Genomic DNA, 16,226 nt, shown 5'->3' on the forward strand with positions numbered 1-16,226 from the left:
GTGTCCGTGTGTGAGTGTGAACACAGGCACTGTCCGTGTGTGTGTGAGGCCAGGCAGTGTGTGTCCGTGTGTGAGTGTGAGCACAGGCACTGTCCGTGTGTGTGTGAGGCCAGGCAGTGTGTGTCCGTGTGTGAGTGTGAGGCCAGGCAGTGTGTGTGTGAGGCCAGGCAGTGTGTGTCCGTGTGTCAGTGTGAGCCCAGGCAGTGTCTCTGTGTACAGCGAGGCGCTGCCCGCCCGCAGCGTGCTCTGCTCCCCTCCCGCCGGGCGCAGGCCGCGGAGCGCCGCCCTCACACACTGCGGGCTGGGCGCCGGGGCCGACTTATTCCCCTCCCTCCCACCGCTGCCGGGCCCCTCTCCTCAGCCCGGGCCCGCCGCCGCCCCGCCCTCCGCCTCCCGTTTCCCTCCCTCCCTCTCTGTCCGTCGGCCGGGCGGTAGCCGGCGCGGCCCCTTTAATTCCCCCGCTCCCCTCCCCCGCCCGGCCGTTCCAGCCTCCATTTTCCAGCGGATCCGGCACCTGGAGGCGGCTGCGGGAGCGGCCCGCGCCCCGCACCCGGTTCCGTCCCGGGGATGGCCGCCAACATGTACCGGGTCGGAGGTAAGTGTCCCCGAGACCACGGCTCCGCCGCGGCCCTACCGGGCCCGCCGCGCCTCCCTTCCCTGACTGCCTCCCGCGTGCGAGCGGCGCCTCGGGGGCCCGGCGGGCCGCGGCGTCGGGGCAGGCCCGGGGCGGGGCGGCGGGAGGCCGAGGACGGGCAGGGGGCTATGGTTCAGGCGCAGCGTCTGAGGCCCGAGGGAAGCTGGCGGAGCGCGGGGCTTGGGGACTCTGGAGGGGCGGCCGGAGGCCGGGGAGGGTGAAGTGAGTGGGGCGGGAGCGAGGCAGGGGCCTGGTGAGCGGAGGTGAGGGGAAGCCTGGTGTGGGGTTAAATGGGGTGAGGGGCTGCGGGGAGGAGCCCCTCCGCGGGCCGTGGGGTGAGGAGTCGGCGAGGCGGTGTGGTGTGCTGGAAGTGATGCGAGTCGGGGATGTGGGGCACAGCTGGGAGGGCTTAGGTGAGGGGAAAAGGATGGAGAAAAGCTCTCCTGGAGCTCGAGGGTGCAGGGAGATGGGGCTGTGGCGGCTTGGGCAGAGGGGAGCAGAGGGCCGATCCGGGATTGGGGAAGGTGAGATGCATTAGCAGGGCTGAGGCTGCATTCGAGGGAGAGCAGAGAGGTCGTGGGGAACAGAGTGGGGACGGGTCCCGGGATAGGACTTGGGGTGGAGTGGCTGCTTGGATGGGGTTCGTGCGAGGTTGTAGAGGTGTGGACCGAGTAGGAGTTGCTGAGATAAGGAGCACAAAGATGGGCAGAGACTGCTGGTAGACTAGGGGGGACTGGTGTGAGGCACATCCTGCAGATCTTGGCCTCCTCTTCCACTCTTGCTGTTTTGTGGTATGCTTTCCCATTAGTCTTCTGTCCAGGGTTGTACTTCTGCCCGATTGTCCTTTGTTTTGACTCACGTGAAGAGAAGGGAAAGGCAGTAAGGTTCTGGAGTACCTCTTATAGAATATAAACTGAAGGTGGCTTGGCATGAATTTGTGCTCGGCCATTTTCCTTCATAAAAGCTGTTCTGTGAAGCTTCCTTCTCCCCAGGATTTATAGGATGTGTGGGAAGACGATTTTGTGGAGTTCCCTCCTTTTCAAAATGCCCTGTTTCTTGTGGAGTTCTGTGAAACTGAAGTGAAGTAAACAAGGGAAAAAATACAGTTAAGGTGGCCAAGCCATCCTGTCTGGCTGCTCTCCATCAACAACTACTTTATGTTCCTTTTGCTTTGCTGGCCTACTCTTACTTTGTGTTCTGAAAAACGTTACTACTTTTGTCACTGATACTTTCTTTCCCTGGTTGCCCTCAGTTTCTTAGAGGGATGGTGAGGTGTGTTTCTTGACTGCCCTGGCTTTGTTTCTTGGGTTACTGATAGTTTTAGTGTTAGCATCATGTTGGTTTGGAGATGCTGGAAGTAGAAAGATGTAAGGCAAGATGAGTTGTGGAAATTTACAGCTTGATTCCTGGTACGACTTGTAAAGGGAGTTGTTTCCTGGAAATTATTCTTTGGTATTCAATGTCACAGGCACTAGTTTTGTGTGGAATGTCATCTCTAGTGTTTTGCGTGGCAAAATCTGTACTGTGGTCCCCATGAGTGGTGGGAAGGGACCTCTGGAGGCCAACTCTATCTGTTAGAAGCCTTCCTGTTAGAAGTTTGAGCAGGGTGCTTGGGCTTGTGTCCAGCCCGGTTTTGAGTATTTCTATGGATGGTGATGCCAGTCTTATTTTGGATCTTGTCCAGTATTTGACCATGTTTATGGCAAATATTTTTATCTGTGTGCCTGGTTGGATTTTCTTGTGTTGCAGACAGTGTCTCTTGTCCTATTCCTGTGTGTCTGAGAAGAGCCTGTCCCCTTCTGCACACCACCTCCCACTCAATAGTTGTAGAGAGCAGAAACATTTCCCCTGAGCCTCCTCCTTCCCAGGCTGACCTAACCTGCCTCTTTGTCTTCCTTTGAATGTCCCATGCTCCTGCACGACCACCTCAGTGACCTCTGCTGGACTTTATTCTGTATGTCACTGGTAGTAGGGAGCCCAAGTCAGGCTAAATGGTCTGATGGGTGCTCGGTGGAAGGGCAGGGTCCATCCCCTTGCCCTGCTAACATGGCGGCGCTGCCCGCAAGGGTGTGCTGTGGGCTCCTGGGCAATTTGTTGTTTGACCAAGGTGCCTTCCTGCAAAGATGCTGTGCCACTGCAGGGAGTTACCCTGCCCTAGATGTGGGCCTTTGCTCTAGCCATGGCTGAACTTGTCAACCCATTTTCCAGCTCATTGAAGTCTCTGAATAGCAACCCTGTCCTCCACTATGTGGTATGCTTTTCTCAAGTCCCCAGACTTTTGAAAATACTGTAGTCCTTATCCAGGTGATTAAAAATCTAGTAAGGAGGGATGTTGGTCCTTGAAGGGATGCCATTAGTAGCCAGCAGCCAGGTGAAGGTTGTACAGCTAATCACAATCCTTTGAACCTTTACTGTCTGATTGTCCAGGCTACACATCAGCACCTTGGTTTGAAGAATGCTGTGAGAAACTTATCATGGCTGTTGACACAAAGTCAAGTGTCCAACACCCCCTGCCCTCCCCTCAGCTCCAGAACCAATCTTTTTTGTCCCAGAAGGGGAGTTGGGTTAGTCAGGTACGGTTTGCCTTTGGTACACCCATATTAGCTGGTGTCAGTCACCTTCTCATCCTTCCTGTGTTTGGAAACGGTGTCCGTGATTTGCTCAGTAACCTTTCTGGGCAAAGGGCAAGGCTACTGACTGATGGCTGAAGCTACCTTGCTCTGCTGCTGTACATATGGATGGAGTCTTGATTTGACATCAACATATGGATAGATGCAGCTGTTTCTTTGTGAGCGCTCTGCTCAGCCTCAGCCAGAGCAGTTCGTATTACTGAGTTGTTTTCTGACCTCTGATGCTGGTATCTCCCACTAACAGTTTTGTGCTCTGAAGTTGCATATGAACTCCAGGGCAGGATTAAATCCTGAATGGGATTTGTGCATAGACATTTCATACACTTCCCATTGGAAGACAAACATTCAGCAGATAATCTGTTATTATTCTTGTGGCTAATGAACTGTGTTGTGTGAACTCCAGACCTAACAGCTGCCAGAAGCAGCTTGCTCACTATGGACCAATAAAGCTCCTAGAAGTATAGGTTGACTTTGTGAAGATGGTCATCACTTTTGGCCTAATCATGAAACACATCGAGTTTTTGTTCTCAGAAATGGGTGGGTAGATACCACTTCTCTATGTGGAGTGGTTTTAAATGTGTAGTTGACAGCTCTTGCAGAGGACTCGCAGTGTCTCGTTCTTTTAGTATTGACGAGCGGTGGTTCCTGGATAGAGGAGCTGAGGGACCTGCGCTATGGGTGCTGAAGGTGGCATGCAAGTCTTCTCTGTGCTGTTGTGTATCAGAGTGAGCACGCTGAGTGGGGGTTAGGAGCTGCCATGGAAATGGTTGTAGCACTTGGGGGGTAAGTTGGCTGGTGGCATTGAGTTACTTAGAGAAAGCAACTCATTCTCCTGGCTCCTGCCAAGTTTCTACTGAGGGGGAGAGAATTGGTTTCCAGTACCAACGGGACTCATAAGCTAGCATGGTTCACAAAGGGTGGAGTACTTTTTAAATGTGTAGGGAAGATGCCAGGATATCAGATTCCAAAATGAAGCATGAGATCTTGCTTGTTGTCCATAAGGAAATCCTGGAAATGCCTGCCTCCAGTGTAAGAGAAGTGAAGATTTTTTTAACAGCTGCTGTACAGCCATGAAATAAATGGCAGCATGATGAGAGTGGGCTGCTTTTGCTTGGAAGGAGTTGTGGTGGGCTGGTGTGCCACTTCATGGAGCAGATTGGCAGTCTGCATGATCACAGACTGTATGGGAATGCTGGATAAATACCAGATCTGAGAAGCCTGGGACCTCTGAGCTGGAATTTGGGGCCTCTGATGAAAAAATGCATGTAGGAGAGAGATGTTCATTGTTCTAGCTAGTGCCAGGCTCTGCTTTCAGGAGAATGCTGTGTCAGCTGCCTGGAACAGAACAGGTCATCTGGGTATCAAGAGACTTTCCAACAGCTATTCTGTCTCCACCTTCTCCGGGAGAGTTTAATTGTGGTGCCACAAGTATTTCTTTAGTGGCAGTAACTGATTGATTGAGCCCACTGCAGGTTTATTGCCCCTGTGACATTCCCTTCATGTAACGAAGCAATGATTTTTGTATTTCCATCTTAAACTGATTTGAGGAACTTAATTTTTTCCACCTTCCCTCCTCCTCACTCTTTGTTTTTTCCTGGATTATTTTAACTCCGCATCAGCTACCCGATCTGGTTCACTGTGGGACTGTGTGAACAGCTGAATGGGCTCAGTGGGAGGGCTGGGAACAAGGGGATGGGGAAAGACAGGAGAGGAAGGATGGAGGAAGACCAGCTGAAGCCAGCACTTTTGCTGAGACACAATATGTCAGTTTATGCTTTTAGATGAAAAGCCTTTTTTATGTTTTTGACTTCTAAGAGTGACCCTCTTGTTTGGAAGAGATCTCAGCTACAAAATGGTCATCGCTTTTGAGTCAGGTACATTTAAGGTGTGTTTGAATGGCATTGGAAGACAGGATCAAAGGGCAGTCAAGCACGTATGTGCCAGCCATATCTAACGTGATTCAAGTAAGTGAAATTATGACCCCACCAGTGCCCAGCATGGGAACCCAGGATTCCCATGCTTTATTCCACTGTGCTGGGGACTTGAAGCTGCACAACTTACTTGGTGATTTTATTCTTACCTGCTAATCAGAGCCAATACTGGTGTGCCTGTCTGTGCTGCAGTCACACTTCTCGTTTCAGCATAGCCATCCCTGAAGTTTTTAAGAATGGCAGCATGACATCATCTCCCTGTTATTATAGGGTGTTACTAATGCATGCCTGGGGACCATGGCTTGACCTGTCCCCTGTCCTGTTACATACCTCCATTTGGCATCCAGACTGTCCTGGCGTCGTAGGACTCCTCACACCCATACTGCTGCCAGAGAGCTGCGAGCACATGGGTCTGTTGGTCCTCCCAGCATCACAATGATGTGATGCTTTTCCTGGCAAAGAACTGAGGTCCTGAGTTACTGAGGAAGCTCACATAAAAGCATGTTGTTGAGTCTAGATCTGGAGCATGTAATTCAGACAATTTAACTGCAGGGACACATGTAAACCCTCTCTTGTTTTCTTGCTTTCAGTGTGTAATATTTTGGGTTGCAGGAGGGGTTACTGTGGGATATTTTTGCTTTGATTTTGTTGTTCCTTTTTGTGTTGTTTGTTTGTTTGTTTTCTTTATTAACTTTCATCTAAAGTGGAGTAGTTGAAGGTAACCTGAGGTGAGAGTGGGTTTATTGGAGAAAGGTGTTAAATAACCAGCAAAGATAATAGAAATGAGGGTTTATTCTTGCAAACTGCTAATAGGTTTCTGCAGTCATCCTTGTAGATACAGAACTGCTTCTAGCTTATCACCTTTCAGCAACAGCCAGGCAGTGGATTTCTTAATCTTTTCCTTTCATTGTTTCTAGTAATACAAGTTTTATCTTCTTGTGTTCTGCAGTGTTCCTTTCCTTCCCTCTCTCCCCCGTATCAGGCTGCTGCAGTATTCATTACCCTTTAACTGGGAGATGCTGCATGGTGGGGAAGGATGTCATCAGCCAGCTTAGGTGTGTTGGGGTCTAGACATGTAGCAGTTCTGCCAATACATGCTTTGTGGATTCATAATAGCTGTAAAGCTGTTTGCAGCTGGCAAATGGAGCAAAAGCACTAAACTTTCTTCTGTCAGAAGGAGGAATCTCCATGTCCCCAGCAAGGTGATGCATACCTGATGCCTCTTCTCATTCTACTTAGCCATCTCTTCGGCCATGCTGGTGTCACTGGCCCGTTGGAAAGCTAGCACAGGAGCAGAGACTGTTTTCTGCTGGATTAGTGAGTTTAGGGAGTTCCTGGGCTGGTGCATGGGAGGCTGTGCCAGGGTGGCTGGCTGGGAGGGTTGGTCTGGGGGACATGGCCTGCCTGTGGTTGGACTTCCTGGGGTTTGGTGAGACATATCTTAACAAGGGTCATGTGCTGATTTGCTCCTTGGTGACCCTTAGGGACTTTTAAAGTCTTTAAGCACCTCCTTTTGTTTAACTAGTGAGATTTGAGGTGAATGTAAGAGATTTTTCCTTTTTACTTGCAACCAGTTGTTTTTCAAGAAACTTTCTATGTTTAATCATCCTAGCTTTAAATAAATAAAGGGTACTTAATCTCTTCCCAGTAGAAGGAGAAGAGAATGAGTTGGTTGCTGTTACTATTTCCACTTCAATTTATAAACTACTGAGCAGTTTGGGGTCACTTGAAAGCATAGGTATAGACTGTTCAGAAGTCACCTCCTAATTCTGCACATCTTCTGGCAACAAGTAACCTGTTAAAACCAGTTACCTCTGCCCCAAACAAGGAGTTTTTATACTGCATCTTAATGGCTTGGCAGGATCATTATTTTTTTGAAGTCCCAAAGAGGTAAATAACCAAGCCCTTCAGCTGCTTTGCCTGGGTTTCCTCTGAGGTTTAGATCTCTGGAACTGTCAGGACAGGTGCTCCTGTAAGTTACAATCATTCTAGGTCTTCAGTATCTTGGAGCTCACTGCCATAGATCCAGTATGCAGAGGCTGTGCTTCAAAGTGTTTTTTTCAAGTCTGGTATGATTCCTCTTCTCCTCTTGTAAAACCAAATTTCGTCTGTTGGACTGTCTGTTGTTAACAAGAACTAATGAGTTTCTGCTGTAATTATTTAATGTGTAAGAAAGCATTTCAGTAGGGAAAGGCATTGAGGAATTTTTCACATTAAAAAAGACAGAGCCTTCTTTTAAAAGGAACTTTGTTATGCCACAGTTCAAAGGGGGCTAAGCCCTGGTGCTTAGATGAGTAATTTAATTAATTATCCATTGCAGAGGGCAACTTTCTGATGTCCAGTTGGATGTAGGTTCCAGCTCTTGCTGAAGGTTCATGCATTGCTCTCCAATGGTCTTCCAAGTTGGTGCTGGATATTCAAACATAACAGAATTCAAGTTTTAAATATATCTGGCAACCTTTTTATGTTCATAGATTTCACACATTTTCTTTAAATATGCAGTAAAGCCTAAAATTAATTTAAGGAAGAAAGTGTTCTTTTTGGAAGCCTCAGGAAATGTCTTCTCCCCCATGCTGCTCCAGCACTTCTCACACACCAGTAGCTTTTGGAAGATTCTTAGTGGATTAAACACTATTCGATGCTTCAAGACTCAGGGAAATCGTTTTTATCTCTGAGAAGAATCCAACCTGTACAGGCAATAGACTGCATACTTCTGATTTGCTGGTTTGATGTAAAGAAAAAAAAAAAAAGAAAAAACTTAAATTTTCGGCCTGACCTCTGTGAAAAAATGTTTCTGTTAACTTACAATAATCGCTGATGAGCTATTGAGACCTTGGCCTGAACAGGGAAATTCCCTCAAGCAAAGCTGATCGTCTGTATTTTGGTTGTACTGCCATTGTGGGACTTGGCCTTTATGTTCATCTCTGTTGCCTGTGGACATTGCTTGTGGGATGTGAATGTGAGTAGTGTCTTGTGAGAAACATGAAGGCCTCCTCAATTTTTTATTCCCTTAAGCCATAAGGAAAGGCTTAAGTCCTGAAGAATGAGGTTTTCTTCATGGTCTCCTGCAGAATTAAACATCTGTTTGGTTTTGGTATATGACTCCTAACTAAACATCAGTTTCTGCTCGCTGAAATGAGAAGGCAGATGGATCACCTTTAACCCAGCCCAGAAGGAACCATGCACACAATCTCTTTTTCTAGATCTTTGGCTGGGTTATCTTCATGGGAGAGGAGTGTTCCTGAGGTAATTTTTACTTGACATTGATCAATGAAATAAAGCAAGGAAATCAGCTGGCAGCTTTAAAGTGAGTTTGCAAGCGAAAGAAGAAATGTAGGCTTCTCCAGTCTTTTCCACGTGTGTTACTTGCAAGCTGTTTAGTCTTGGTGGCGCCTGGGATTTCACAGCTCTGGTTCTGTGCATTGCCAGATGCCCAATCACGAACTGTGTCGGATGTGGCCCATGGTAATGTTTGTGTTAAATTGCACATGATGTGCTCTGGTTAATTCAGGGCCTTTATGCTTTTATGCAAGATGTAGGAAGACAGACGATACTTGATCAAGCATACAGTTAGTGCGGTGTGAGCAGATGATTCCTGATTTAGCACAGAGCTTGTCCTTACAGAGTGAAGTTGTCAACATCTGAGCAAATTTGAACCAGCCAAGTGAGACAGTTTCTGGGGATGCTTCTTTAGGTAGCTGTGTTGGCTTAAGCAACGCCTGTTCAGACACTTGTTACTGTCTTCACGATGCCTCCTTAGTGTGAGCATGCAGTGAAACAGATCAGGGAACTGGTTTGGTTGGGAGACAATTTTTTGACCCAGGTGAGTTCCTGAAATCAGCTTTACCATGTGTGTGTCTCTCTCCTTCCATCCAAGGAGAAGCTGTCACAACTTAAGGGGGTGGTGTGAGAGGGTGGGGGGTGAATCAGCTTCACTGACATTCTTGTTTAAAGAAACATCTGCAAAACTGTGGCAGGAGTTTATGAAACTTATCTGTGTTTTGCATTGTGAAGCCATTTTGGTTTTGGTCTGGCACTGAAACCCTTACTCCTGGACTTAATATGCTCACGCCATGGCCTTAAGCAGTTAATTCAGATTGACTGACTGAAGTTTAATATTGCTCTTAACCGACCAACCAAAAAATATTTTTTTTGTTTGTTTGTTTTTGTTTTGGTTGTTGTTGTTTTTATTTTCTTTCTGGATGGTGATACTAAACTTTGTCTTGAGTACTTCAGAGGTTCTTTGCAACTCTCTGGATACTTGCAAGGAACATGAAGCTTACTTCTTGTCATTCTCTGTGCTGCCTAAGTATCTTTTGGAAAATAATGTTTTTCTTACCTGTCCTTAGTAATTGCACTGGAACAGACTGTTCTCTTGGCTGCTACAGAAGAAAATTGTTAGGATATAGTTTGAGGATATTCCTCTCCAATGCCCACCCTTCCCCCTCCAAAACACACTCCAATGACTTAAAAAGTTCTAGTCTTACTAGTTTCTCCATCTGCTCAAAAGTTTCTGTCTTTTCAATAAGTTAGACCATCCTGGTGTCATCCCTTATAACCCAGCTTTGGGGAAAGGTTTTTCTTCTTGTAAGCCTGGACTGTTTCCATGAGCTGGTTCATGGTTCTGCCCCACAAAGAGGTGTACTGATGCAACTGCAGTTGCGTAGGCTCACCACTTTGCTGCTGCAGAAAATGTTTGTACAGCTACACCCTAGGGAACTGAAGCGCTGGAAGAGGTAATACAGAGCAGGCTTTGTGTCCAGATGACTTGGAATCACACTTAAATATCTGATGTAAAACAGTAGAGAAAGTGGTTCTCCAGGAGGATTTAGTGTATGCTTGTCCTGCAGGAAGCTGGAGGGAGGTGACTTAGTGAACCTGGAAGGTCAGTGCTGCATGCAAATGCGCCTCAGTTATAGCTGGGATATTGGGAGTGGATTCTTTGAAATGGGTTTCCTTGTACTGCCATATAATCTCTAACAGCAGGATTGCTACTCTGAGGATAAAGAAGTACTTCAGAAGTTTAATTATATTTCCAGGATTCTCACAAATTGTCTCTGCAAGTCTTGTTTGTACACAGTCTCCCTACTTTAACTTTGAGCTGTCATCCTTTGTGGCAGCTATTTCAATGTCATAGCTCTTCTCTAAGAAGAGTGACCTGTGAAGTACCGCTGATGCCTGTAACCCCCTTTTCACTAGTACCAGCAGATGATGTCCTTTGCTGTTTTACACAAACCTTCTGCACACTGAAGACAGCCAACAGTGCAATGAGGAACAGAAATAGTGATGCTAACTTTATTTAAAATTTGTATCTTCCCTCTCTGAAGTGTTTTTTCCCCTTCTCCCACTTCTTTGTGATTTTTGCACTTTTACCGGGAAATGAACCGTATGAACTCTGTGCCTTGTCCATAGACACGATCTTGAGTCCCTGGATTGTTGCTACTAGGTAGAATGCTTGGCTTCTTCCCCAGCATAGAGGGTGAGCTTTTGGGAATGTACGTGGTCATAATGGCTCAAATCAGTGGTCATAATGGCTCAAATCAGAAGTTACTTGAGCCCAGGACCTGCCTGGAACATCACTGGCAATAGCAGCGTTTGGAGGTATCCAAGAAAGCAATCACTTAGAATCATAGAATCAGCCAGGTTGGAAGAGACCTCCAAGATCATCCAGTCCAACCTATCACCCACCCCTAAGCAATCAACTAGACCATGGCACTAAGTGCCTCATCCAGTCTCCTCTTGAATGTCTCCAGTGATGGTGACTCCCTGGGCAGCCCGTTCCAATGGGCAATCACCCTCTCTGTGAAGAACTTCCTCCTAACATCCAGCCTATACCTCTCCCTGCACAGCTTGAGACTGTGTCCTCTTGTTCTGCTGCTGGTTGCCTGGGAGAAGAGACCAACCCCCACCTGGCTACAACCTCCCTTCAGGTAGTTGTAGACAGCAATGAGGTCACCCCTGAGCCTTCTCTTCTCCAGGCTAAACACCCCCAGCTCCCTCAGCCTCTCCTCATAGGGTTTGTGTTCCAGACCCCTCCCCAGCTTTGTTGCCCTTCTCTGGACACGTTCTGGTACCTCAACATCTCTCTTGAATTGAGGAGCCCAGAACTGGACACAGTACTCAAGGTGTGGCCTGACCAGGGCTGAGTACAGGGGAAGAATAACCTCCCTTGACCCACTGGCTACACTATTCCTGATACAGGCCAGGATGCCATTGGCCTTCCTGGCCACCTGGGCACACTGCTGGCTCATGTTCAGCCTACTATCAACCAGCACCCCCAGGTCCCTTTCTGCCTGGCTGCTCTCCAGCCACTCTGTCCCCAGCCTGTAGCGCTGCTTGGGGTTGTTGTGGCCAAAGTGTAGAACCTTGCACTTAGTCTTGTTAAATTTCATCCCATTGGTCTCTGCCCACCCATCCAGCCTGTCCAAGTCCCTCTTGGTGTCATCTGCAAACTTACTGATGATGGACTCAATTCCTTCATCTACATCATCAATAAAGTTATTGAACAGGATGGGGCCCAACACTGATCCCTGGGGGACACCACTAGTGACTGACCGCCAACTGGATGTGGCACCATTCACCATCACTCTCTGGGCCCAGCCCTCCAGCCAGTTCTTGACCCATTTCAGAGTGAATCTGTCCAAACCACGAGCTGCCAGCTTTGCCAGGAGCTTCTTGTGGCAGACAGTGTCAAAGGCTTTGCTGAAGTCCAGGTAGACTACATCCACAGCCTTCCCCGCGTTCACCAGACGGGTAACCTGATCATAAAAGCAGATCAGGTTGGTCAGGCAGGACCTGCCCCTCCTGAATCCATGCTGGCTGGGCCTGATCCCTTGACCATCTTGCAGGTTCTGTGTGATTGTGCTCAGGATGACCTGTTCCATAACCTTTTCTGGCACCGAGGTCAGGCTGACAGGTCTGTAATTTTATGGTTCCTCTTTCAGGCCCTTTTGTGGATGGGCATCACATTGGCCAGTCTCCAGTCATCAGGGACCTCACCTGTGAGCCAGAACTGCTGATAGATGGAGAGTGGCTTGGCCAGCTGATCTGCCAGCTCTCTCAGCACTTCTGATAATTCCCCCAAACACTGTGGAACCTCCAGTGATTTGCTTTGAAATCTAGGCTATTAATTCATTCTGAAATGGGAACCATCTCATATCTCATGATTGTGTCTTACCTTTCTTGCTTTCTCTTGTAGTTTTAGTATCTGTGTTTTCAAGATAGGGAACAGTGATCAGAACTTAATTATCTTTGAGTCTCCCATCCCTTTGTGAAATGTTTGAAATCTAAGAAAGGATTCAGGAGTTAGTAGGGAAGAACTACTGCATGGATAATGGAGTTGCATAAACCTTGTCTCACTAAAAATCAGGGGTGGGGTGGGAAGATACAATATAGCTGGACAGAAATTTTTCTTCCTCTTTTTGACATAGTTAAAAACAAAGAACAGGAGACCTTTGGGAAGTTACAGATCCCTTAATGCTTCAGAGTTTAGACTGGCCCAAGAACGCATCCATTTTCCAAGCAAGCTGCATGTCATTAGCTTACATGAAGTTTCTTAGCTTGAGTAGTTTTCTGTGTGGCAGGTATTTGAGTTTTTGTTTGTAACTCTTACAGGTCCCTCAAAGGTTTGGGTTTGTTTGAGGGTTTTTTTGGTAGCATCTCTTACCACACGAGAAGAACTTGCACTGATAAAAGCCTTTTATCAGCTCTCTTTATAGGCCTGTGTATGTATAACCTGTAGTCCTGTTACATGGACCTGGGTATAAATTGCTGCTTCTTCAGGGTTACAGTTTGATGGTGTTTGAAGGCAAGTCAGGAAAACTGATACATGAGTTTAGCTCAAAACAGCCAAGTTATTTTCTAGATACAAGTTCTGCACATTTGGAAGAATATGTAATGTGAACATTTTGTTTACCACATGAATGTGCAGATAATCCTTAGATAATCCTTGTTTCTTCAGTGGTTTAGAGTTTGGGAATTTTTAAGGTGAGTTGACCAAAGGCTATTCCTGCTTCTTGATGTTCATGGGTTTGATCATGTTCTCCACTCTTAGAAATAAGAACGCAGCTGTTAGAAAAAGAGATCCATTGACAAACTCAAACTAAAGTTTGGTGGCTGTGGTTTAAGCATGGTGTTAAAGCAAGGTGCTGATATTTACCCTGATGATCAGATTCTCCTCATTTTTGTACAGGTTCCTGTTTCATGGGTACCAGGCAAAAAGTACATGGGTTTTTTCACTTGTATATTTATGAATCTGCCACTTCTTTTTTTTTTTTTTTTTTTTTGTTTTCTCTTCTTGCTTGCTGGGGGCTGGAATGGCAACTTGTTCTGTGTTTTGTTATTGAAAATAAAAGTAGAAGCTGGTATGAAACTGAGAACATGGACTTCTGCCACACATTCTGAATACGTGAGGCTGAACTTCCTTTAGTACAAAGCAATCTTGAGGGGCACTTGTGCATGTGTATGTGTGTAGATTCAGCCTGGGGTTTGATTGTCATTATAGAAGCCTTAGGTTATTAAATGAGACTGAATTAGTTATCCTTTCCTTGCATGTATCCGGACTGTTCACTTTACAGCTCCGGGGTTCTTTCAAGTCATGGTGTTTTTCTTGGAGGAGGCAGAGAAAGAAGAAGCTGAGCAGAGCATTCTGCATATCCTTGTGTACATACAGCTGGTAAATTCAGTTTTTGGAGATTTTGCAGTATGCTATATGAGCTGATATGCTTCCTCACCACTGAAGTGCTTGGCACATGGGTGTTACTAAAAAACCAAATACATCCTCATATCTAGACTGTTGTCTTCTCAGTACATCCCTGTAGGCTCAGGATTGTGCAGGCACCCTTGTTACACTGCCTGCATGCCCTCCAGGAGGGTAGAAGTGACTTTTCATTGTACTGGCAGGTCTTGTAGGAGAAATAAGCACTTCACCTAATTACAAAACAGCATTGTAAATTAAGATTTTCTACACATACAATTTCAGTGTGTAATTAACTAGACATAACTGCTGTTTTGGAGGGAGTGTGCTCATAGAACTCTCTGCATAGGTCCACTTTCAGTATCTACTGAACCTGGAAAGCAATGGGAGCCAACAGAGGAGTCATGCTGTAGAAACTTCCGAGTAAAGACTATTAGCTGCCAGGCTGAAGTAGGAAGTCATAAAGGGAAGGGTATGGCTGCAACAGTTCCTTCAAGAGTGTTTTCTGGATCCAGTCTGAGAAGCTGCCAGGACATCAGGAGAATTTGGCTGTGGATTGCTTTGCTTGTGCGTGGAGCCATCCCACCCTTGATGAATGGTGCTTGCAATGTCTTTAGACCTGATGGTGATCTAAAATATTTGAGTGAGTGCCAGCACCTGCTGGGTAGCTCTTTAGGATGGCAGCCTTTCTTGCTGAAGGAAGCCTTGTCTGTTTTTACCTGACTTGGGACTGTTTTTGCTGCGTGGTTGGAGACAGGGTACTTGCTGTTCTGGAGGGACACGCACACATGGAGTTAGGCTGTCGTTGCAAATTTATATCTAGGAAGTTTACTGCAGGCTTGGGGTTTAAGGAAGTGGTGCAGTGGAGTGTTAATCTGGATCACTTAGTGCAAACCAGGCTTTTTCTGCTTTAGCAGAAAGAACTTTGTTGCTTAGGTCATTTTTACATGCTTTGTTCTGGATAAGCCTTTTTATTGAGACCAGGCAGCTAATCTCAGGTGTGTGTTGTGTGAGCAGTGGATTCTTCTCATGAGCATAGTCCCTTTTGAGACATGCATCTCGATTCAAGATTTCAGTCAAGGCTTATTTGTTTTGGTCACTGTCCTCATGAGCCTTCTAACTTGGTTGCTTTGCTCCAAAGAGCAAAACTAGCTTGATGTCACTGGGGTGCCTCAACCTCTCCTTGCTAAATGTAGTGATGGTTTGCTGTTTATTGAGCAGGGATTTCTGCAGGAGATGGTGTTTGCTTTTGCTCTGTCCCTCGCTAAATGGCAATAGGTAATTCAGATGTTTGTGTGCTTGGGTTGTTGCTCTGTTTACAATCCATTTTTAGGAGTTGGGTGGTAGCAGTGGTGTTGCCCATAGCACAGCAAGCTGAAGACAAGGCAGTGTGTATCCTGTGTGCAATAGCCACAAACACTGCTGTCCAGTATATAGGAATTGAACTTCTGCTGACAGTGTGTCTTTAAAACCTTTGTTGTCCATTAAAGACATGAACTGTAAATACCTGGTTCATGTATACTGTCTGGGTGTATTGGGCCACATAAATCTTTTAGCAATAGAAACAGCTGTTCCACTTTTGCATTTCTGGTAATGAAAATGTTGTGCTGGTGAGGCTTCTTCTGTTGAAACTTTCTGTTCAGTAACTAAACATTTAATCAGGTGACAGCTGCTGAGAGTTGCTGGGTTTTGAACAGCCAGGAGGCAAAAGGGACCTATGTTCTGCCAGGTGAGATTCCTTAACTTGTAGACTGAAAGCATTGTAGGCTCTCCAGTTTCCTGTGTCATAAGAACATAGACCAAGAGGGTTTGTATTGTCCAAAATATAAAATGATTGACAGTTTCAGGACCAAGCCACTGAATAATTTGAAAACTGGAGGTTGGTGAAAGAAACTGGCCCATAGTTGAATTGGAGCCTCGGAGTATGAGGATGCATCGATTTCCCTTGAAAGAAGTCATAACATTAAACAGGTCATCATAATTTTATACACTCTCTAAATGCTCATCTTTAATTCAGGGCAGCAGTTCTGTGGATTGGGCAGGGGAAATACTTGCACCTGTGAAGTTACATCTTTATCACATCTGGAAATGTGCATTGTACCCAACAGCAGTAGCGAGTAGCTTCAGCATGCCTCTGTCCTGAGTGCATCTGTAGGCAAATGCAGCATGCAGCATATAGGACTGATGGAGGTAAGGTAGGCAGTATCCAGCAAGGTCACTACTTGGAGAGCAGTTGTAGCTCAAAAGGCAATTTGAGTGGGGAAGGATAAAAATACTTCTGGGCATTTTTGCAACTTGATCACCTAAAAGCCCATTAGGTTACTAGGTAGCTCAGA

The 16,226-nt window shown here is 46.4% G+C and overlaps 1 protein-coding gene across 1 annotated transcript in view; it reads left to right on the top strand.

Annotated features, from left to right (window-relative positions):
- Positions 1–567: 567 nt before the first annotated feature.
- MTA1 (metastasis associated 1) overlaps positions 568–16,226 on the top strand; it is an 85,724-nt gene continuing 70,065 nt past the window's right edge. The window contains exon 1 of the mRNA XM_054384187.1: positions 568–841. Within this exon, the coding sequence (XP_054240162.1) occupies positions 568–841 (274 nt within the window). The remainder of the gene's footprint in view (positions 842–16,226) is intronic.

This window comes from Indicator indicator, chromosome 10 (genome assembly GCF_027791375.1).
Source record: "Indicator indicator isolate 239-I01 chromosome 10, UM_Iind_1.1, whole genome shotgun sequence".
Classification (NCBI taxonomy): domain Eukaryota; kingdom Metazoa; phylum Chordata; class Aves; order Piciformes; family Indicatoridae; genus Indicator; species Indicator indicator.